Below are 23,681 nucleotides of genomic sequence, written 5' to 3'. Positions count from 1 at the left end.
CGGGCGTTGCAAAAAAGCTTGCAACGAAACATTGGTACTGTGACCAGGATTCTGGCGAGGAAATTCAAATCGTCATAGGTAACAAACTTCGTAAGTTAACGCGTGAAAAAGAACTTTTTGGTGGTACATATTCTGCGAGCAACAACAACGAAGGAACACTAGCAGCTTCAGTTTATTAAAAGCGGTGCATACGATGAATACGTGAACGTGTTAGAGTTGAGGTTGCCAGCGAAGCGTCGACGCAGGCAGAGAAGTTCTCAGTCAGCGGCAATCGAAAGAACTAGTAAACAAGAAACAAAAGGTTTAGCAACGGCAGTTTCCTTTTATTGGATCGTATGATCAAGCGAATCTTAATTTACACGTGCAAAAACTGGAGTTAAATTGCAAAAAAAGACTACAAGAGCCGAATATTTCTTAAAATTTTTGAAATAATTGGTGCAAAGTTACAAAGAACTATGGGTAATGAAGATGACATGGAGCAACAAGTTGATCTAACCAAAGCTAAAAAATTGTCGGAGGATAAACAATTGCGCTCGTCGACAAGCGAAATATAACTGGAATTAAAACAGCGCTCAGCAAGAAGAATGTTCCTATCGAAGAGCTGGGTTGCAGGTGAGATATTTTGGAAGCCTACTTCAAGCAGGCATTGTCGGTTAGTACCAGCATACTTCGACTGTGTGCTCCAACTCAATGTGAGTCCCACGAGAAGGCAATGGCAGACATCGAGGATATTTACGTTGCAGCTAAGGCGAAAATAAAAGAAAAGCTGGCTGCAAGCCGGGTTGCTGCCGAGGCAAGCGCGCTTAGCGTTACAGCGGCGGCGATTCCGCAATCGTTGGCAAAGTGGGAGGAATCTATCGACTATACAAGGCTATCCACTTGGGATGAATGCTCTGCAGTGTTGACTAAGAGATGTGAAAATATGGAGGCTCGAGAGAAAAGAACGGCGCGCTGTGGCGAGAACGAGGACGATGGAGGCAAAGCGAGTCGCAAAGATAATCGCAAGGCGATTGGTGTTGAGAAACACGTTTTGCCTATAGAGAAAGGTGGATGCGAAGTTTGTCGAAAGGACGGGAACAACGTAGACAGCTGCCGTAAATTTCAGGCTCAAAAGATTCCGCAGAGGCGCAAAACAGCACGACATTTGATGCTGTGCTTCTTGTGTTTGCAAAGTGGGCATAGGGCCAGTAGCTGTCAAGCGAAACGGTGTATAGAGTGCGGCGGTGACCACCATAAAATGCTGCATAAAAACAACGTAGAGGTGAAGACGATCGACGCACCAGGCACGACGCAAGCTGCTACGGTAAGTCAAGTTGCTGCGCATGCTACGATGCAAAATGAAGGCGCGTTTAAACTAGACCAATTTATGAATGCAGATGATTGGGGCATCCCTAGTAACATATCATTGGCAGATCCGAATTTCAACAAGCCTAGCGACATGTAGAAAACTGTGCTGGGTTGGGTCGTGTCAGGTATGACAAATCGAGCTGACTCCAACGAGAGTCTTAGGAGCAGCTTAACCAGGTGTCGAAGAGGAATTGATTGTGGATAAATTTTGGCTGATGGAACAGGGTGATGCAAAAACAGTGTTTCCAACAGCGGACGAGGCACTGTGTGAAGAGATTTTTATCAGAGAATCTGGATGTGATCACACTGGGTGCTTCGTGTTAAGGATTCAATTTAAAGGAAATGTCGCTGAGTTAGGCGACTAAAATCAAGCGGCATTATGGCGATTCTTGCTCCTTGAAAAGAGGCTAAAGAATAATCCAGTAATCCAAAAAATTTATAATGCATTAATAGACGAATATTTGGAATTGAGGCATATGGCACTGGTCCCAAAGGATTCCAGGGAAAAGGTAAAGTACCTTGCACCGCATACGTTTGTCTTACGGCCAGAATCTACAAGTACTAAACTGCGGGTGATGTTGACTGCAGTTTTAAGACCTCATCGGGGCTCTCCTTGAATGATGTAATGTACAAAGGACCCATTGTAAAAGATGACTTGCTGGCGATCGTGTTGCGCTTTCGATGCTATATGTATGCGATAACAGCGGATGTGACGAAAATGTAAAATGTTTTATCAATGTATATTGTGGCGGCCAACCCCGAATGAAGATAACGAATTATATCGCTTATTGACGATCACGTACGGAACGGCGTCCACGCCATATCTGGCGACAAGATGCGTAAAAGCAGTTGGTGCACAGTACGCAGAGAAGTTTCCATATGGTGCAAACAAAGGTTTAATAGGTTTTTATATGGACGATCTGATATCAGGAGAATAATCTGATGAGCAGCTACAACAAATTAACTCGGAGGTCAGCGAGATTTTAAGTTTAGACTTAATCAGGGTTTGAGCTACGTAAATGGTACTCGACTAATAGTGAATTTTTGAAGAAAGTGCCATCGGATGATCAAGAGAAGCCGCTGCATTTGAACGACGCCGAAATCATCAAAACTCTCGGTATTATGTGGGAGTCCACTTCCGATGTGTTTCGTTATGATTGGCCGGAGCTGAAAATGGACAAACCCATAACAAAGCGGATTATACTGGCGGAAATTGCGAGTCTGTTTGATCCTCTCCGTCTGATAAACCCCTTAATCGTAAAGGTTAAGATCTTTTTGGAAAATCCCTGGATCGTAAAGGGGCATTGGGATGAATCCCTACCGTTGAAGGGTAACGTTCAGTGGATCAGATTTCGCGAGAAACTGCCTTTGGTCAAAGATATACGAGTACCAAGATATATTTTGGCGAAAAATGGTCCTACACGGATTTTATGATGCGTCGCTGCGGGCTTATGAGGCATGCGTATACATTCGCACCGTACTGTGTCGCTGTGGAGCGCCAAGTCCAGAGTGGCACCATTAAGAACTAAGTCGCTTTTGGATTTACTTGGAATTACTTGAAGCTGAGTTATTGGTAAAGTTATTAACCAAAACCCAAGAAAACTTGGTCGTTTCATTGAATGCAATTTATTTGTGGACAGATAGCGAAATCGTGCTAAATTGGTTAAGTAAGCATCCATCGTAACTGTCAATTTTCGTTGCAAACAGAGTGGCAACAATTCAAGAGCGGACGAAAAATGCACTATGGAGGTATGTTCCAACTAAGAGTAATCCAGCGGATGTTACATCTCGCGGCGCATTTGCAGATGAGCTTATCGAGACGATTTGGTTTACTGGCCCAGGGTTTTTCAGGAAAACGTGTGACAAATTGCCACCGAATAGATTTCGGAGCGACCATCTGAAATAAACATGGAACAAAGGCGAGCAGTGGCACTACCCATCGAGCATCGAAAAAATCAGGTGCTGCTGTGTTCGGCGTCGCGTAGTAATTTTGGGCAGATACAGCGAAAAGTGGCATATCTGTTATACTTCTTTCGGCGCAAAACCAATCGCGAGACCTTGGTTACCAGCGGTGATGAACCGATGCTGAGAGCGGAGCTGTTGAGAGAGGTGCGCATCATGTACTGCATACAGCAGCAATACTTTGAAGCGGAGATCAAACTATTAGCGCGAAGCAAAGAATTACCTCCCGCCAGCAAATTAAAAAACTTAATGTGTTCCTGGCATCAAGCGTTGGAGTTTCCATGATGCGTGTCGGAGGCCGCCTCGCAAGATCGCAACTACCATATGAGGCGAAGTTTCTAATTGTGTTGCCCCCTGAGAGTCTAATTGTGCGGACTTATATACGATATCTGCACGAAACCGACACGCATGTGGCTACGCAGGCGTCGATGTCGATATTGAGGCAACAGTGCTGGGTCGTGAATGCGAGAAGGCTGGTAAGACAAGTAACCACCCAATGTTTACTTTGCTTTCCTTCCAGGCCCAAACTTTGTGAGTAAATTATGGGACACTTGCCAGCAAGACGAGTAGCAGTAACAAGGCCGTTTTACTCCACTGGTGTTGACTTTTTTGGATCTATTCTGACCACCGTCCGACTTCGAGGAGCACGCACCAACCAAGGCGGTACATATTGAGGTGGTATCCGACCTCAGTACAAAGGCGTTTACTGCAGCGCTCAAGCGGTTTGTGACGCGAAGAGGCTTATGTCACCACCTTTATTGTGACAACGGCACTAACTTTGTGGGTGTTCGGCGAGAAATGCAAGAGTGGAAACAGATGTTCTTCTCCCAATAACAGCAGCACAAGATAAGCGAGTTCTGCGCAGTCAAGGGCATTGAATTTCACCTATAAAGCCGCGCTCCTCACATTTTGGCGGGCTGTGGGAGGCGGCGGCTAAATACCACCTTACGCGCACGGGGGTAATGCACACTTTATGTTCGAAGAGTTGTGCACAATAACCACTGAAATCGAGGCGATTTTGAATTCGTGGCCGTTGGGCACATGTTCGGCCGATCCTAATGACGAAGAAGTGCTAACACCAGCGCAATTTTTGATTGGTAGCACACCGGATGTATTAGCGGAACCACTACAAGAACCAGCAAAGGTCAGTCTTAGAGATCAATGGCAATGTCTGACAGTCATGAAGCAGCATTTCTGGGCTCGATGGAGCAAAGAATACCTGCAGGATATGCAACGCAAGGCGAAGTGGTTTAAACCGCAACGTAATCAGTAGGTGATTTGGTGTTAGTAGCTGGAGACAACGCTCCTCCAAAGCATTGGATGATGGGCCGTGTTGAGCGGGTCGTACCAGATGAAGCTGGCGTAGTGCGTGTGGCTGAAGTGCGTACGAAGAATGGTTGCATCAAGAGGGCAGTACAGAAACTTGCAGAATAACGGAGAAGAAAATGTAACAATAAGTTGAACGCGACGGACGCGAATTTCTATACTATTATGAAGTTATTATATTCACACTGCTGGAAAGCAAAAATTCTCACTTTTAATTGGGTTCGGGCATTGCAAAAAAACTTGCAACGAAACATATATCCTAATAAATATGAAATAAAGAGCAGTCGCAATCCGAACCGTATGAGAATAAGACTGGTATGGCCAAAATATTAAGTTAAATTAAGTTACCAAAATTAAGTCTGGACTAACTGGGCTTTTACTCTTAAATTCGCCCACTTCACTCTCTAGCACAGCCATACACCGCTCAGATTCGTTAGCTTTACCTGCAATAGCAGCAACTTTTTCTTCTATTCTCTTCACTAACCGGTTTTGCGGGCCGCTATTTTATCGGACAAATTGTCAAAGAACGACTGCAGCTTGTCTGACTGTTGTTGGATTTTCTTCTCCAGTTCGCGTAGAATAGACAGAGCGGTTGCAAGAATTGCGCTCTCGTCCAATTTCGCCGCGAGAGAATCTTTCCTACCACGCCGTTTAAGTTAGTTTTGGCTATTATTATAATCTTATTTGGCCCGTATTTATGCACTTCTTGGCTTGATTGGTTTAAAGTAAACAACCGCTACGAATGCCACATTTCGGCTAATTTTATTGTTAGTTAAACCACAAATTATGAGTTTTACAACAGAGAAATTTATATGTCCGATCTGCACGATAGCTCATAAGTTATGTAGTGCATCAAGTACGAAAATATTTTTTTTAATTATACAACCAAATTTGAAGGATCATGAATACTTACATCGGGTTTAAAGCAAATTTCAAACGAGTGTTCCTTGGCAATAAGTGTATATTTCGTCCCAGAAACCACCTTGTTTCCACTGGTGGACTGTAATAAGTATTTATTTAGTGAATATAAAATTAGTTACAAAGTAGACATTAGTACCAAAAAATCCACGAAGAGACTGAAACTATTGTTCCAGAACTCATGTGATAGCAGATAAGTGCAATTTGTGACCTCCTCCGGATCGACGTTCAGAGTCACTAAACGCTTATCGAAAGTTATATAGAACCCGGAGTCTATCAAAAACGCTCGTGCTGTAAAACATAGTAAAAGTAGTAAATTTTGATTAAAAATAGGCCAACTATAGTAACAAAAATATCTTTATATATATTAAGTAGATTGACCCAATTTTGCCCAATGTCGTTATTTTTTTTTTGGCTGATAGTTAAAACCTTTCGAATACTTGCCAACACTCACCTGACCAAGTTTAGTTGCGAAATTCAAATACACTGTGAGATAAGTGGTAGGGGTCAGTGATCGGGAAGGGTTCAAACTACCGGGGAAAGTTATATCGGTAAAAAAGAAGTTATACGTGTCCCGGCGTTTCGCTGGGTCACGTCTAGGAATCGAGATATATCGATTTGAAGTTAGTAACTATCATATAGGGGAAATTGTCACCTTTGGTGGTCTTTTTTTTGACATAACTCGAGAACCACTAGTCCGATTTTGCTCAAACAAATTTAAACAAATTAAAAATTACAATTCCTTTAATCTGTTTATATAACGTTTTTCTATATAATCAACAGTTTTGCCGGTAAAAATAAATGTATGAAGAAAAAAAATATTTTTTGCCTAAAATATTAAATTTTTTTATTTTTTAAATTCATAAAAAATCCAAAACGGAAAAAAGGCAAGTCGTATTACTTTCACGCAAAGTCACATAACCTTTAAGCAAAATGAGACATAGAAAAAATAAAAAAGACCACCAAAGTTGACAATTTCCCCTATATGATAGTTACTAACTTCAAATCGATATATCTCGATTCTTAGACTTGACCCAGCGAAACGCCGGGCCACGTATAACTTGTTTTTGACCGATATAACATTTCCCGTTGGTTTCATCCCATCCCGATTTTGACTGTCGCATAGTGATATTAACCCGATGCGAGCCCCGTTTTGTAAAATTTTTTGATACAAATATCTCAGAGCCTGTTCAAGGAGATGCCAAGGGTAGATTCTGTGGAAAATCGAAGCGCTCGTAGGCTAAATAAATGTTTTCGAGGTCTCTACCATCAAAAATCCTTGCGAAATTCGGTAAATATGTTTTGGGCGTAAACAGGCTTTTAGATTTTCGTCATTTTTTTCACAATTTCTTTTTTCGACATATCGTACGGATCTCATATATATTCAACTTCATTATGAGTTTCATTTTACTCGAACCGGTTCACTATTCGTTTCCATGTATTTAGTATTGGCGGATGAAAAATTTTCGAGTGAAACTCAGGATAAGGCAAATTTGTTTTCCGACACTAAAGACAGTTCAATCTTCTACTTCTAACCTGTCGGACGCCTCCAATTTGTATTCAATTTACCTTTCACTGAAAACGGGGGTTAAAATAATCAGAAGATCAATTATGTATCGATCAAATTTTGTCTGCAAGTTCACTTCCTGATAAGATACATGTACACCTTGTGATAATCTCCAAGCATATACTACGTTTATACGTAAGCTATTTGCAAATAAAAATAATTTGCAAATACCTAACTCACTGTTTATTCGATGGTGAAAAATTCTTTTATAATATTGCCTGATTATAAAAAGGCAATGATATGACCATCGAAAAGGAAAATAAAGTTAAAAAAGGCAAGATCTTGATCGTAAAAAGGCAATAAGATGACCATCGAAAAGGCAAACTAACCTAAGAATGGCAGCGTTTTGCGCTTATTTGCAAATAGTACCACTAATCAATACTTATTTGCGTGTTTTAGTTATTTGCAAACAAAAAATTAACTCAGCGTTTATACGTCAAAGTTTACCATTTTGCAAATTGTTATTTGCAAATAATGCGTGCGTATAAACGTAGTAATAGAAACTTGTAATTTACCCGAAGAGTCGGTTTCATTAGTCATTTAACCCGTTACCCGAAAAATTTATACTTTTCGCATTTGCACCATTTTAGAAATTTGCTCGTATCTTGACACCAAATGAATGGCCTACTATCCCGAGTGTATATTAGTTGATAAAAGCGAATTCTAAACAATAGATTTTAAGCATTAAATGTGAAAATTTTTATATATTTTTTTTCTTTTTTCTCATATTTTCTTGAATTTCTCAAACACTTGAGAAAAATAAATGGTCCCATCGTAATCAGCGACCCCGAAAACATTTATTTAGCCTAATAGCGCGTCAATTTTCCAAAAAATATGCCCTTGCCATCTGCTTGAACACGCTCTTAAATATTAGAGCCAAAAATTGTACAAAATGGAGACTCGCATCGGGTTAATATTTGAATTTCGCAACTAGACTAAGTAAGGTGGGTTTTTACAAGTATTCGAAAGTTTTTAGCTATCAGCCTCCAGTAATCTTTATCTATACTATATATAAAATTAAAATCCAAATTTATTGTAAGCGCAAAACAGCCGATGTACTGTGTTGATTTCTATGATTCAAGTTTTAAATTTACATATTTCTACCACAATAGGACACAGTAGTATTCTTAAAATGGAATTTTAATAAGTATGTTTAATTAAAGTAGGGAGTGTCTATTCGCACTTTGCCAGTATCACCAGTGTACCAGTGTCGGACGGCTTCGGCTCTGCCAGTGTACCAGTGTCGGCAGTCTTCGGCTCTGCCAGTGTCGCCAGTTTCACAAGTGTCGCCAGTGTCACCAGTGTCACCAATATCACCAGTGTCGCCAGTGTCACCAGTGTCACCAGTGTACCAGTGTCACCAGTTTCACCAGTGTACCAGTGTCATCAGTGTCGCCAGTTTCACAAGTTTCGCCAGTGTCACCAGTATCACCAGTGTTACCAGTGTACCAGTTTCACCAGTGTGACAGTGTCACCAGTGCAACAGTGTCAGCAGTGTCGCCAGTGTACCAGTGTAACAGTGTAGCCAGTGCCACCAGTGTCGCCAGTATCACCAATTTCACCAGTGCCGCCAGTATCCCCAGTGTCCCCAGTATCAGCAGTTTTCTCCAGTGTCGCCAGTGTCACCACTGTCGCCGGTGTCACCAGTTGCACCAGTGTCGACAGTGTCACCAGTGTACCAGTGACACTGCTGACACCGGCAACACTGGGGACACTGGCTACACTGGTGACACTGGAGAAAACTGGTGACACTGGTGACACTGGCGACACTGATGAGACTGGTGACACTGGTTACACTGGCGACACTGCCGGAGCCGAACACTGCCAACACTGGTGAAACTGGTGACACTGGCGACACTGGTGGCACTGGTGAAATTGGCGACACGGTGAAACTGGCGACACTGGTGACAATAGCGACACGGGTGATACAGATGACACTGGCCATACTGGTGAAACTGGTGACACTGGCGACACTTTTGAAATTGGCGACACTGATGAAACTGGCGACACTGGTGAAACTGGTGACACTGGCAGAGCCGAAGACTGCCGACACTGGTGACACTGGTGACACTGGTGAAACTGGTGACACTGGCGACACTGGTACATTGGCGCAGCCGAAGCCGTCGGACACTGGTACACTGGTGACACTGGCATAGTGCGAATAGACACTCCCATTAAAGTATTAAACAAGCATTGCTATACCGTTTGCCTTTCACGCGTTTGTGGTTAGAGAGCATCAACAAACCACATATTGATCTCTATTCTCTCCTCTTTTTATACTTAGCTAGCACAGCGGAAAAATAAAAAAAATAACCTTCCAAGCTTCAGGCATGCGCAAAGCGGAATTTATGTACAAGCAGCGCTGCGTTCAAAACAAACAAACACTGCACATCGTGCATTTCATTTGACAACTGTTTTTTTTTACTTCTAAGAGCTGTTAGCTGCGATATCGGCACATGTTCACTGCAAGCTTCTTGGTGTGGCTAGGGTTCATTCGATACAAGTAAATACAAGTAAATACTCGATACTTTTCTTTTGATACCAAGTATTTTTTTACTCGACACCTTTTTGTTCGGTATCGAGTAAGTATCGAAAAAAAGTACTTGGTATCGAAGGAGCAATTTCTACTACTTTTATCATTGCAACGGCAACTCAACAAATGACGCCCGTTATTAGAATTTTCGCGAAAAGAGCGGTCATGTAGTAGAGAAAGTAGAAATCGCTTGTCTGGAAAGCATTTAGAAAAGTTGTTGTTTCTTAGCAGTGTGCCCCAAAAGCTATTTTTTTATAAATATTTCATGAATAATATACTTATATGAAGTCATATATGTAATTATAACTAATATTGTTCCTCAGCAATGTACCAAAAGAAACAATACAATTTTTTTTCATAAATAGTTTGTAAACGATGCAGTGCGCTGTTAACTTATAGGGGTGACCTTATGGATAAGTGTCGCATTTTTATTTTTATTTTCAAATTAATTTTAGTTACTTTTTTATTAAAAATATAGTTCATTCCATGACAAAAACCATGTAAATCCAAGTTTCACATTTTGTACAAAAATTAAAAGAAAATCAAAGTTTCACCAAAATTAAACACATTTTATTCAGAATAAAGTGTGGAATTTTGATGAAAACGTACTAGCGCAAAAGAGAAAGCACAAGTTGTCCTTCTTATTATTTACGTTCTTTGATGAAACTTTGTTGATTTGCTTTTCATTTTTGTGCAAAGTTTTAAACTTGGATTAACAAGGTTTTTGTTATGGAATGAACTATATTATTTATAATAAGTAAGAAAGTTTAAGTTCGGGCGGAGCCGAACATTAAATACCCGGCGCAAATATTAAATATATGTTTTCCACCTTTCCGAAAGCTACCGCTACATCGTAATTCGAGGTTTATCAATTTTGAGTAAACTAGCGTCCTTAAATTTCGAAATATTGAAGTCTCAAGCATTTCTAAAATTTACCGTTATATGAAAAGCGGTAATTTTAGTCCGATTTCAATAATTTTGAACGTTTTGCTTTTATGTGGCAAGCACAATAACCATACCGAGTTTGGTATAAATTGTTAGAACGGTTACCGAGATACATATATGTGATCATAAGTGGGCGGTGCCACGCCCATTTCCAAAATTTTATCATAAACGTATTTCTTATTAAAGAATTGCTGCAAGCATCAATTTAGAGTAAATTAGCTTTAAGATTTACTGCTTTATCGAAGATTTCGTATTTCTCTAAATTACCGTTATTTGGGATGTGGGCGTGGTTATTGTCCTATTTTAAAAATTTTCGGCCATTTGGTATGATGTACCAAAGCCAACAACTGTGCCAAGTTTTGAAGAAATCGGTGCAGCGGTTGCCAAGATATACACATGTAACCATAAGTGGGCGTGGCTACGCCCATTTTTCAAAAATTTATAATATTCTTATTTTTCGTCTCAAAATTATTGTAATTATCAATTTTGAGTGAATTATCTTCAGTATTTACTAAAATATCGCAGTTTTCGTATTTCTGAAAATTACCGTTATTACCGATTTTGCCCATTTTCAATACCATCCGTCCTACGGCCGAAGGAAGCACACGTACCAAGTTTCGTTACGATATCTTAATTTTTACTCGAGTTATCGTGTACACGGACGGACAAGTGCGCTCGGGTATAAAAAAAGTGAATAAAACTAATTTGAAAATAAAAACAAAAATAAAAATCGGAAACCTATCCATATTGGGTTACCTATACACTCATATGACTGAAAAAATTATAACCAATACTGTTCCTTTGTAATGTGCCACGAATATTAATTAATAATTATTTTGTATTCCTACTAAATAACTTAAATATATACGTTTTCTATACCTGCAACTTTATTGGCTTTTTATTTGATTTTGACATACAATGTTTTTTAAACCATGATAAGACGTAATCATACGACCTTTTACAACAAAAAAGGGAAGTATCTCTCGAAAGAGAAGATGAAAACAATTCAAGTAAGTGCTCGATACTTTGACGATACTGAGTAGGTATCGATAATTTCAGTCTTTTGAGTACAAGTACTCATTAGAGTGATACCTTAGTGGTATCGATTGAACCCTAGATGTGGCATACATACATTGATCTTCAGCTTTTCCTTTATTTCATAAAGATGAAGTTCGTGAAAAAACAAATTGCCGCTGCGCAGCATAAACCTAATTTTACATCGCTGTAGTAGTATGTACAATAAATAACAGCGAAGAGATATCTGCTTCGCTTCATGCAAATTCTGCACGATACAAAACTCAACTATATTAATTCAACAGATCAATCGAATTAGATTCTTATACATGCATACATATTTACATAAGTATGTTCAAATTAGAATTGATATGGTCAAGTAATTTAGCCCTGTTCTTTATGGGAATCCTGCCTCTGTCACAACGGCAATAACGCAAATTTATGTTTTTTCACATTCAATTGTGAAATAACACAAATTTGCTCTATTTCATTTCTCGACGAGCAATAAGACCAACTTTTCAACTTAACAATTTGAGAAATAAAGCAAAATAGTGCACATATGTAGGTAGTCACCCAGTTACATTTGACAAAAAGTAGTACATGAACAAGTTAAATGGACGGATTTGTACGTATACAATTTTGAAATTGCCCAGCGTCGCGACGGTCCGTGTTCGCGCGCCGCCCCGCATCACCCCCGCTGCGCCTCGTTCGACGTCGCTTTCGACGGCGCGCACGCGTCCCCCGCCCCCCTCCCCTCCTTTCGCAATTATGCACTAATAAATATATATATAAATAATAATAATAACACTAAAATGACACTAGTTCACTTCTGAAACTGCTTTTTAATATCCAAGCAATGGGAATTATTGCGTATGGTGTTATTGCATGCACTATTTCGTATAGCATGTTCGCTTCGCCTTCGTAAACGTAATCCCCATTTCGGATATGGTGAAACAAGTGATGATAATGCAGAAATTTTAACTGAATATAAAACTCAAAACAAAATTCTTTGTGTTATATGCTGCGAACAGGAACGGCAGCTTTTGTTTGTTCCATGCCATGGCGGAATTATACCCGGTGAAGTAATTAGAGCGAGAAGAAAGATTTGACAATGCCTTATTTGAAAATTTGTCTTTAAAATTTTACTATAAGGCAGCCGAATGATAGAAAGTAAAGCGAGAAAGCTGTTTTATAACTTCACCTGTTTATTGCGCCATGGTTCCATGCAAACGTTTTAAGGTTTTCTAGCAATGTTTTCAACACATTTAAAAAAGCATGCAGATAAAATTCATGCAAAAGTGCTATGTCCAATTTGCTGAACACCTATTAAATACGACTCTTTTCCTATATTTTGTTAGACTTTTCATAAGTAAAAATATTTTGTGAATATTACTTTCTTCCTATGAATTAAATCACATTTTTTGTTTAATTGTATTTTTGGAGTAAACAAAGTTATTTTTCCTTCTGTCGGTAAACTGTTTTTGTTACAAATAGTATAAATAAGCAATGGGAAATAAGGCAAAATTGGTTTTATTTCCAACCTTTGTTGGTACTCAGATTTTGGTATTATTTCCCTTTTAAAAGTGAAATAAAGAAAGTTTTGCGTTATTACCGTTTGTGTTACGAAAAATTTAAAATTACAAACGTTTTTAACGCAAAAATATATTTCCTACTAAAAATAAAAATTAAGTATATTGTATGTGTAATTTTGCTTTACGCGAGAAATTTGGTATGTAAAAGTAAACAGGCACTGTTTAATTTTATTAACACGGTATGTAAATTTGCACACTCTCTTAGTATATGTTAATTTAAACAAAAAAAATTTAGAGCAAATTTTAAACATTTTATGTGTAACTGTACGCCTCCACATGAGCTAAAACTTAAACCTGGAACACCATTAATCCTTTTGCGCAACCTTAAGCCACCCGAGTTCTTTTCACAATCTTATAAGGCAAAAATTTTGACCGGTCCGGCAATGGTAGAAATAATGATGATTCCAAGGATACCAATGATCCCAACGGATTTTCCACTTACGTTTAAACGTGTCCAGTTTCCAGTTAAGACATGCTTTGCCAATACCATCAATAAGTCCCAAGGGCAAACCTTTAACGTTGTCGGCACTGATCTTCGTAACGAAGTTTTTACGCATGGCCAACTACATGTGCACTTTCACGTACTGGTTTATGAGATAATCCAACTTTTTTATTCCCGGAAATAGAAATGAAACGCAAAACGTTGTTTTTACTGAAGTGTACAACAACCAAAATTTAAATAACTCTATTTTATATTCTACATACTTCTAATTTATGTTGTAGACTCCTTATGTGAAACAAGTGAGAAAGTCTAAGTTCAGGCGGAGCCGAACATTAAATACCCGGCGCAAGTATTAAATATATGTTTTTCACCTTTCCGAAAGCTACCGCTACCATGGTAAGCCGGGGTGTATCAATTTTGAGTAAATTAGCGTCCTTAAATTTCGACAAATTGCAGTTTCAAGCACTTCTGAAATTTACCGTTATATAAAAAGCGGCCTCAATTGTAATCCGATTTCAATAATTTTCAACGCTTTGCTTCTATGTTGCAAGCACAATAACCACACTGAGTTTGGTACAAATTGGTAGAACGGTTACCGAGGTACATATATGTGATTTTAAGTGGACAGTGCCACGCCCATTTTCCAAAATTTTATCATAACCATGTTTTTCGGTAGAGTTGTTTGCAAGCATCAATTTTGAATAAATTAGCTTTAATATTTACTTATTTATCGAATATTTCGTATTTCTCTAAATTACCGTTATATGGGATGCGGGCGTGGTTATTGTCCGATTTTGAAAATTTTCGGCTATTTGGTGTGTTGTACTAAGGCCAACAGCTGTGCCAAGATTGGAACAAATTGGTGAAACGGTTAGCAAGATATACACATGTGACCATAAGTGGGCGTGGCTACGCCTATTTTCCAAAAATTTATAATATTCTCATTTTTCGTCTAAAACTTATTGTAAATATCAATTTTGAGTGAATAAAATTATGTAGTTAATAAAATATCGCAGTTTTCGTATTTCTGGAAATTACCGTTATATGGGAGGTAGGCGTGGTTATTGTCCCATTTTCAATACCATCCGTCCTACGCCAGAAAGAAGTGCACGTACCAAGTTTCGTTAAGATATCTAAATTTTTACTCGAGTTATCGTGTGTACAGACGGACGGACAGACAGCCACCGCTTAATCGATTTCTCTTTTCATTCTGATCATTTATGTATACATTTTTCTATATCTATATCGATTCGGTTTGCCTGTTATAAACAACCGTTATGTGAACAAAGTTATAATATCCTTGTGCACAAGTACGCTCGGGTATAAAAATATAAAATACATTCATACACACATATCGAGCCCTAACCGCCCAAATAACGTAAGCTAAATTTTTTCAAAATCTTCTTTTTCATGCAGAAATATGCCTTGTTGCATCAAAAAAAAAAATTTGGAAAAAATTTCGGTTACGTTATTTTGGCGGTTAGCGCTCGATACGTATATTTCAAAGCCTTTTAGTATAAAAATTTTTAAGGACGGACAGATGAATTATGGATACTAATAAAAGCAACATTCTTCCCCTGAAGAGGTTTTCCCATTTGAGTTTCAATACGCTTTCTCCTTAACTTTGATGCAAAATTGATCACGAGGCTTCGCGAAGCACGCCGGGTATTACCTAGTACTATATGAAAATGAGTTGCTGTTCGTGTGTTATCGCAACACTCAAGAACGGCTTAGCGGATTATTTCGTTTTGTTTCTTTCTATCTGTGGAAGGTTTTTAAGGAGAAAATTAATTTTAAAATTAGAAAAATAGTGCTGCCAGATAGCTGAAATATCAGAAAAAAAAATTAAATATAAATAAGCCGCAATAACGCTCTTTAACTGAGAATGTATAAAAAAAGAATCGGTCCAGCGCCTTCGTCTTGACTTGCGGGCTGTGTCGGTGCCACAGGCACTAAACTTAAACGTAGAATACGTGATATTATTAAGATCACATTTAAGTTAAAAACGGTACATGAAACATCATTTTGATTGTATTGAATTGATACCCATAATAATTGCTGTGACTTACTAAATAATTTGAGTTTACCTTTTTAAACAGGTTGTAGCCCTCTTTAATATTCTAAATATTCAAACTAAGGATATCTTGCCACTTGAATTTAACTTATGCATATTTTAATTAAATTCTAATTTTAAAAGAGGTGGCAACCCTATTCAAAATATTTTAAAACCAAAACCTTGTTAAACCTTTTTCGACTGATACACATATTGCGATACATATTTAAATTGTGTAATTCCCTTAATTCAAGTTCAGTTTAATTTCAAAAACATAAAGTTCAGAAAAAAACATTTTTAACATATGTCAATTTATACCCATACTTTAATAATTCATTTGACTTACTTAATAATTTGAGTTTAACTTTTTACACACACCCTCTTTAATGTTATAAATGCTCAAACTAAATATTTCTTAATACTCCTTTGTTTGACGCCAATATTTCATATCATATAATTTAATTTAATTCGACCTTTCAAACAGATGGAAATCCTGTCAAAAATATTTTTAAACCAAAACCTCGTTAAACCTTTTTTGTCTGACTGTTGTATTGGGATACATATTTAAATTATCTAATACTCTTAATTCAAATTTAATTTAATTATAAAATCAGGTGGCAATCCTCCTACATGTAGTTTGAAAATGAAGTCTTTTTGATTTATATTCATATTGAGGTAATTTATTTAACGTATTGTTCATATTGAATTTAACTTTGTAACAAGATGGCCACCCTCTGCAAGATATTTTCAAACCACAACCTCTTTCGTCTGACATCCATATCAGGATAAACATTTAAATTTTCAGCCCTTATTTAAGTCGAACTCTCTTTTAGAAACAGGTGGCAACCCTCCTACATATAATTAAGAAATAAAGCCTTTTCAAACCATTTTGATCGATACTCATAGTGTAATAATTGATTTAACTTAAAAATAATTTCAATTTAATTTGTTTATCAGGTGGAACTCTTTTTGAAAAAATAAGAAGTTATTGCACATCCACATGCCAAGCCCGTTAATTAGATACTTCATTTTATAAAATCTAACGATCGGAACAAATATTATATGACGAAAAAGTTTTCGCGTATTATGCATTCATGTGTACATAAATACATACATACATACATTAAACTACATACGCTGAGAGTAAGATATAAATATTGCGCAATCTGTGATTTTGTATGGAAAGCCATTTATGCCCATATATTTGAATCAAATAAACACACTTAGAAGTTATCAACCAATACTTCCCATATACCAAACGAAAGAAAAAAAAGGATCAGTGCAGGGCCTTCGCCTTCACCTGCGGGCTGTATCGGAGTCACAGCCGCTAAACTAAAAAGTAGAATACGTGATAATAATAAGAGCATATTCAGGTTAAAAACTGTACATTACTCTTGAGTTTATTCGATTAAATTTCGAAACCATTTCTAAACTGGTGGCAGCCCTTTTTAATACTCTTAGTGTTTAAGCTAAATATTTCCTAATACTCTTTCATTTGACACCCATATTTTTTATATTTCATACAGTAACTTCTGTATAATTTAAATAAGTTAAGATTTTAACAATGGCAAAATATTAAATATTTAAAATATTTTCAACAAAAAATATTTTTTCAACTACACTCTTGTTAAGGCCTTTTCGTATGACACCAAAATATACATACAGTGAAACCCGCTTAAGTACCCGCCCGCTTAAGTACCCGCCCGCTTAAGTACCTAACCCGCTTAAGTAACCAACATTTTTGGGTACCGTGAATATTTTAATGTAATCTGAAGAAAACCCCTCTTTTAAGTACCTCCCCGCTTATTTATCCAACCCGCCTAAGTACGTAAATTTTTCGTAGCCCATTTACCATTTTACTTATAATTTTCCCCTTCTAAGTGCTCCCGCAACACGTTCGGCAAAAAAATTAAAGCATCAATGGCAATTTTTAGCCACTTTTTTGTGAAATTTCGGCGGAAACGATTTTTATATAAGACTGTCGTGCCACACTTTATCGAATGCTTGTGCCACATCGAAAAAAATTGCAGAGCAGAACTCTCTGAGCTCAAATTCCCTTCTGATTTCATTTGTAATTCAATTAACTTCTTCAATTGTACTATGTTTTTCTCGGAAACCAAATTGGTGTGCTGGTATTAAATTGTGTTCATGGAGAGAGGGAGATATCTTTGATAGGAGTACTTTTTCGAATACTTTGGAAAGACAGGGCAGTAAGCATATTGGTCTGTACGAGGACGGCTGTGTTGCGTCTTTTCCAGGTTTGGCTATCATGATTGTCTTTGACCTTTTCCATGATTTCGGAAAGTAACCAAATTTGAGGATAACGTTGAAAAGCTCAGAAAGAATTGCTAGTGCTAGTGAGTTATAAAATCAGCAGCCGACGATTTCTTTGGATTAATCTGCTTTACTAAAGCTTTTACTTCTAAAGAGTTCATTTTGCTAGGTGTGTATAGCTCATTTGCATTTTTGGTTAGCCGTGGCAGCCTGAAGTTGTTCGTTGGGCAGTTTGGCTGAAACACATTATTTAAATGGTTTGAAAAACACTCGGCTCTCTCCTGTTCACTACGATTCCTGGTGCCACTTTGGTTCCTAAATGGCATTTCTGTAGCCACTGGAGGTTTGAAGTATTTAGCGATTTCCATGGAGAATATCTTTCAGTAGGATTTGGGGAAAGCTTCTTAATGTACCTTTGCAAGTTGCGATCCTCGGCACATTTGAGTGCTTGTTTCAGTTTTCTACTGGCAGCTTTATACAGTAGCTGTGAGGTTGGTTAGCGATGGCTCTGCCACTGTCTTCTTAAGCGCCATTTTTCTGCCACAATTTCTTCTATTTCGGTATTTGTAACTGATGTAGGCGTTGGTGGTACTTGGAATTATTTCGGTGTTGCCAAGCCAGCAGCTGAAGTAAATGTTTCCCATTTAATTTAATGTGATTACTGATGTACTTTTTATATTTAAGCCAGTTGGTGTTATTTGAAGTTAGACGAGGCTTAATCTCGATGTTTTGGGGTTGTTCATATAGTTTTATTATTATAGGAGAGTGATCGGATGATAGTTAAGCTATAGTTTCTGCTGTTATGTTATTTCTGTCTATGTTTCTTGTAATTGCGAAATATTTTAGGTCTGGTATCTTCTTTACATCAGTGGGCTAGTATGTGGGTTTACCAGGAGATTTGACCTCTTGTCTATTATGCCTGTTTATAATAGTATTGTATAACTGTCGCCCTTTTGGGTTAATAAACAAAGTTTGTCACCTAGTCGCCTCCTGCCAGGAATCTATTACCCAGGCTATCAAAGAAATCTTTGAAGTTATTTTCAGAAATTAAAAATCATGGTGAGTAAAAAATAGCCCACAGATTCAAGTCTCTGTCGCGGTTTCGAAAGCATATGGGTGTTTCCATGAAAATGTCAACCAGGACTGAAAAAATAAAAATAACTGAAAAGGGGTTTTAAGACGAATCATTAAGAGAAAAATACTCGAATTTTTATATTATAGAAGTATTTCAGCTTATTGGAATTTTAAAACTCAAAAATGGAAGAGTAAAATTAAATGTCTCTTCGACTCAGTTTTCTCTAATGAAATGAACTATTTCTCTTTCCTATTAACTAAATTAAGAGATTTGAAACATTACAATTACATCATAAAATCAAATTTGCAATAACAACTAACTATAAAAATGAGAAAAAGGAGAAGTTAGAGCTCGAATAACGGTAATTTTTTAATTTGCTTCTGATAGTATTCTAATGTCGCGTACGTTATGCAAAAACATTGATTGTCTATGTCATTTGTATATTGGCAGTCGCAGGTAATGCAGATTACAATTCTTAAGCGAGAATTCTTCCAGCTAAAGATATACAGTAAAATTTTCTTTCCAACCGAAGTAAAAAAAAATTATTACCCTTTAAAGTTTGTCGTATACGTTGTTGTAAGTAAGAAAATTTCAATCAAATACATCAAAACCAATGTTAATTGCAAATTTTCCATTTAAATTATTTAGAATAGTTGTAAAATAATGAAACGGTGGCGAGAAGAGTTCTCAATAAATACATTTTATTACTTACGAGAAAAATTGTCGCGTACGTTATGTCGCGTACGTTATTGTTTTCTTCTCTTAAAATATGAAAGGATTGTAAAGGTACATTATTTAGCTTAGTTTAGGAATTTTTAAAGAAAAGAAAACCTCCCATGATTCGCAGGCTTTCGCATATATGCGTGTTTCCATGAAAATGTAAACCGAAAATGCAAACAAATGAATTCAAACGGCTTTATAACTTTAAATTTCGTATTCAGATGGCGGAAAAAGGTTTTGAAAACGCGAAACGGTGGAGAGAAGAACTGCTTTTGAATCTAGAATGCTGTGCTTTAGGCGATTTCTAATCAGCACCACTGTGCCTCCATTAGAATTACCATCTGGATGATTTGTGGCATAGAATTTGGATCTAGGTATAGAGAAATTATATTTGTTTGTTAAATGTGTCTCGGACAGAAGCATAACATCTATATTCAGTTAGAAATTGGCTGATTTCTAATCTATGCTGGTTTACACCATTAGCGTTCCATAAGCAAATTTTCAACTCACTCATTTTTTATTCACTAAAATTTGCAACAATTGGTTTTGAGCCTTTATGAGGTCTTGAATCATGTTCTGCATACACTGGGTAAGATTCAATATCATTCCTTCTAAGCCACCAGTTTGGGGGGGTTCGACTGCAATTGTTCTGTATGGCTGACTTCCAAAACGTCGATTGCTTTGCATACGTACAATGTATAATTTTCCATAACGCGGAACTACAAAATGTTTACAATGTATACTTTTCCAAAACGCATCCGAACAGTTATCGAAACGCATCGCTAGAGCAATCAGCGCATCAGAAACAAAGTTGATGCTTCGTTTGTTATTGGTTACCATTGGTGTTTTAAATATGGAAAATTCAGAAAAATTGTTCCTTGCTCTATTCAATATTTAAAGTATGCAATGTCTATGGTTGCAATGTGTCGCAATTCTGCATATACAACAGTTTGGATAGTATAACAGTATCCAAACATTGTATTGATACGTTTTGGAAGTCAGCCTATTATTCTTTTGAATATTTGCAGATGTTTCTTGATTGGAGTTTGATGTCGCCGTGCTTGACTGCGTTGTTAATTTTAATGCGCTGGCAAAAGAAACGTTGGGAACTCGCAGCGCGTTGCAAAAAAGGCTCCTAGTGTAGTGGTTGATGGCGTGAGGTGTTGGTATGTATGAGAGCTAGTTGGAGTGATGGAAGAGCATACGGCTATGTTGCGCTGATTCATGCGAGACTTTGAGTCTTTGTATACAGGGCATCCCTATAATTGGCGGTGTGGTTACCTCCGCAATTACTGCATTTCTTTACAGCCACATCAGTTTTGATAGCCTTGCTAGAAGCGGAAGCGTCAAGATCGTCGCAGGCAACACACACTGGGCGCAAGGTGCAATATGTTCTGGTATGGGCAAATTCTTGACAATTTGTGCACTGTACGGGACCGTTTCGCCGCGTTTAGGCTCCTCCACTGTTATTCTTCGGTGTGGAAGGTATCGTAAGTTGTAGATTGGGTGTACTGCGTTTTTATTTATTGGCTTTATTTCTGGCTTAAGTTCTACCTTAAACATAGGCTGAGCGATTTTTACTGTGTTGATAGTATTGACAACATTTTTAACAGAAAATCTTGCCTTATCTAGAGCATGAGCTATATCACTAATGGGTACACTTGATTATATACCTCTTATTACTACTTACAGTCCTCTGCTGCTTTTCAGCTGGTATGTATAGAAGTTTTTCTTATGGCCATTAAGGCGTTTGGTTACCAACCGATAATTTTCTTCAGTAAGAATCCGAAGTTTGGTCTCTTTAATGTTGCCCTTGGTAATTGGTGATACGTGGAACGTATTGTCTCCAATAAGCTGAATCAATTTATTAACGAGCTCACTACAGTTTTGCTCTCGTAAATAAATTGGGGGCGGTTTGAGTTTGGGTTGGGCTTTGGAAACTTCATTGGGCTCTTTGTCACATTCATTGTTCAGAAGCGCAAACGTATTTCCCAGTGAGTGGTTTTCGTTTTTGCAATTTTTGATAGATTTGCAATTTTTTGATTCTGTGGGCTTAATTTTCGTTTGACTTGTATGTACCTATGTACCTATCAATATCCGTTTGAGTCAATGTACGCGTTATTGGATTATGTAGGTCAACTTGCACTGCGTTGCGTTGCTTGGCTGGTTGGTGCCGATATACCCGTTTGTGTAGGTGTGGGCGAACAGCGTTGTGATACCGCAGTCATTGCTGAAGTCGTGATTGTAGTCGTTGTTGTGAGAGCTGCGCTTACCGTTGTTACTATGCTTGTTGCTAAGCTAGTGCTTGGTTGTTGCGTTAGAACAACTTGGTCTACCAGAGACATTGGCGACTGTGCATGCCAATATGTAATTTACGAGGTTTGAGGGGAGGGAGACAACGATTTATCGCGATCACCATTGTTTGTGGGAGAAACGAACGAAAAGTAAGCATTTCGTCGCTCCGCTGAATGCTTTCGGTCAGCTTCTGTTACGGCAATGTTAATTTCACTGCACTTAGGGCCGGAGCTGCTTTTTTCTATTGCACGTTGGCACATTTAATTGAATTTCTTGCTGTATCGCGAAAATAAAGAAAACAGTAGTTTATAATTTTAGGCAAATAAGCAGCAGGCTTATTTATGCCTAGTATTGTCTTTTCTCGTTGGTTTTGTTCTTTTTTCTTTGCTAATTATTGTCAATTTCTCCGTGGAGCGATTAAAAACACGTTCGCACAAGTTGACAGTTACTTGTATCATTTATTTAAATGTTTATCTTGTGGCAATCCTTTTCAACAAACCGTTACTGCACATCTATTGGCCAAGGCTTTTAATCTGATACCTTATTTTTTAAAATCGAACTAACGGTACAGATCTGATGATATGACAAAAAAGTTTTCGCGTATTATGCACACATATGTATGTATACATATAAATATGGATGTACAATGTACATATGTGTAATATGTATGTATGGGGAGATACATGAGGCATTTCATATCACCGCGGTCACCTCTGTGTAGGGTTGCCAGACGTATTGCTTTTGGAAGTAAACGTACTCCTTTTTATTGTAATGTACTCCCTTGTACTCAAAAAAAAAAAATATCTGGAAATGTACTCCTTTCTTAGTTTTGTACTTCTTTTGTACTCCTTTTTCCAACTATTAATATTTTATCATATACAGGGTGTAAAATAATAACTCTTGCACAGGTTTTATTGAAAAATAAAAGGGAACTTTGTAGATTTTGCAAAAAAAGTAGTTTATTGGTAATTATCCACAGATTTTACATAAATTGTATTAATGAGTTTTTAAATTTTAACCTTCATTTGCGTTTACCAGCGGTAAATACTTTGAGAGAAAAGCTCAAGCGGCACGCAAGTCTTCGTCGGTTACTTTATTACATATCTTCTGTAACCATAGGCTAATTTCCCCCATTTGGATCCTTTATACTCCGTCTTTTGTCCAACATAAGGCCTCATACTCAGCAATCGAAAAGACTCGGAACTGGTGACTAGGAGGCCATTCATTCGACCAACCCCATACCTATACAGTTTTCTTTCTTTTTTTTATACAAAATCTAAGAAAAAATACACCTGAAAAAAGCATGTACTTATCTTCCAAAGCTGGCAAATGGAAATAAGGATTAAAATTTTAAAACTAATTAATAAAATTAAAGTAAACTATTTATAAAGTTAGCAAAAAATACTTTTTTTCGCCACATTTTTAAAGAACTCTTTTATTTTTCGAAAAACCTTTGCGACAGTTATTATTTTGCGCCCTGTACGTTGCCATTCATATTGTGGCAAACACTAATTAGTAAGCAAAGTTAAGTGTGATAGTGAAAAGGGGTAGCAAGGCAGGTAGGTGCAGGGCACTCGGGTATAAATATAAATTAACAAAATTGCCATAAATTCAGGAA

The 23,681-nt window shown here is 37.5% G+C and overlaps 1 protein-coding gene across 1 annotated transcript in view; it reads right to left on the bottom strand.

Annotated features, from left to right (window-relative positions):
• The window catches only part of LOC118735030, a 327,594-nt gene that overhangs the window by 127,214 nt on the left and 176,699 nt on the right, over positions 1-23,681 (bottom strand). Inside the window, exons 7-8 of the mRNA XM_036464622.1 lie at positions 5,693-5,844; positions 5,549-5,635 (exon numbers count right to left, since the gene is read on the bottom strand). Coding sequence (XP_036320515.1) covers positions 5,549-5,635; positions 5,693-5,844 — 239 coding nt within the window. The remainder of the gene's footprint in view (positions 1-5,548; positions 5,636-5,692; positions 5,845-23,681) is intronic.

Source organism: Rhagoletis pomonella, unplaced genomic scaffold, assembly GCF_013731165.1.
Source record: "Rhagoletis pomonella isolate Grant_MI unplaced genomic scaffold, Rhpom_1.0 Rhpom_scaffold_00003, whole genome shotgun sequence".
In the NCBI taxonomy this organism is placed as follows: domain Eukaryota; kingdom Metazoa; phylum Arthropoda; class Insecta; order Diptera; family Tephritidae; genus Rhagoletis; species Rhagoletis pomonella.
The sequence above is the reverse complement of the archived record's forward strand: the minus strand, read 5'-3'. Positions and strand labels throughout refer to the sequence as shown.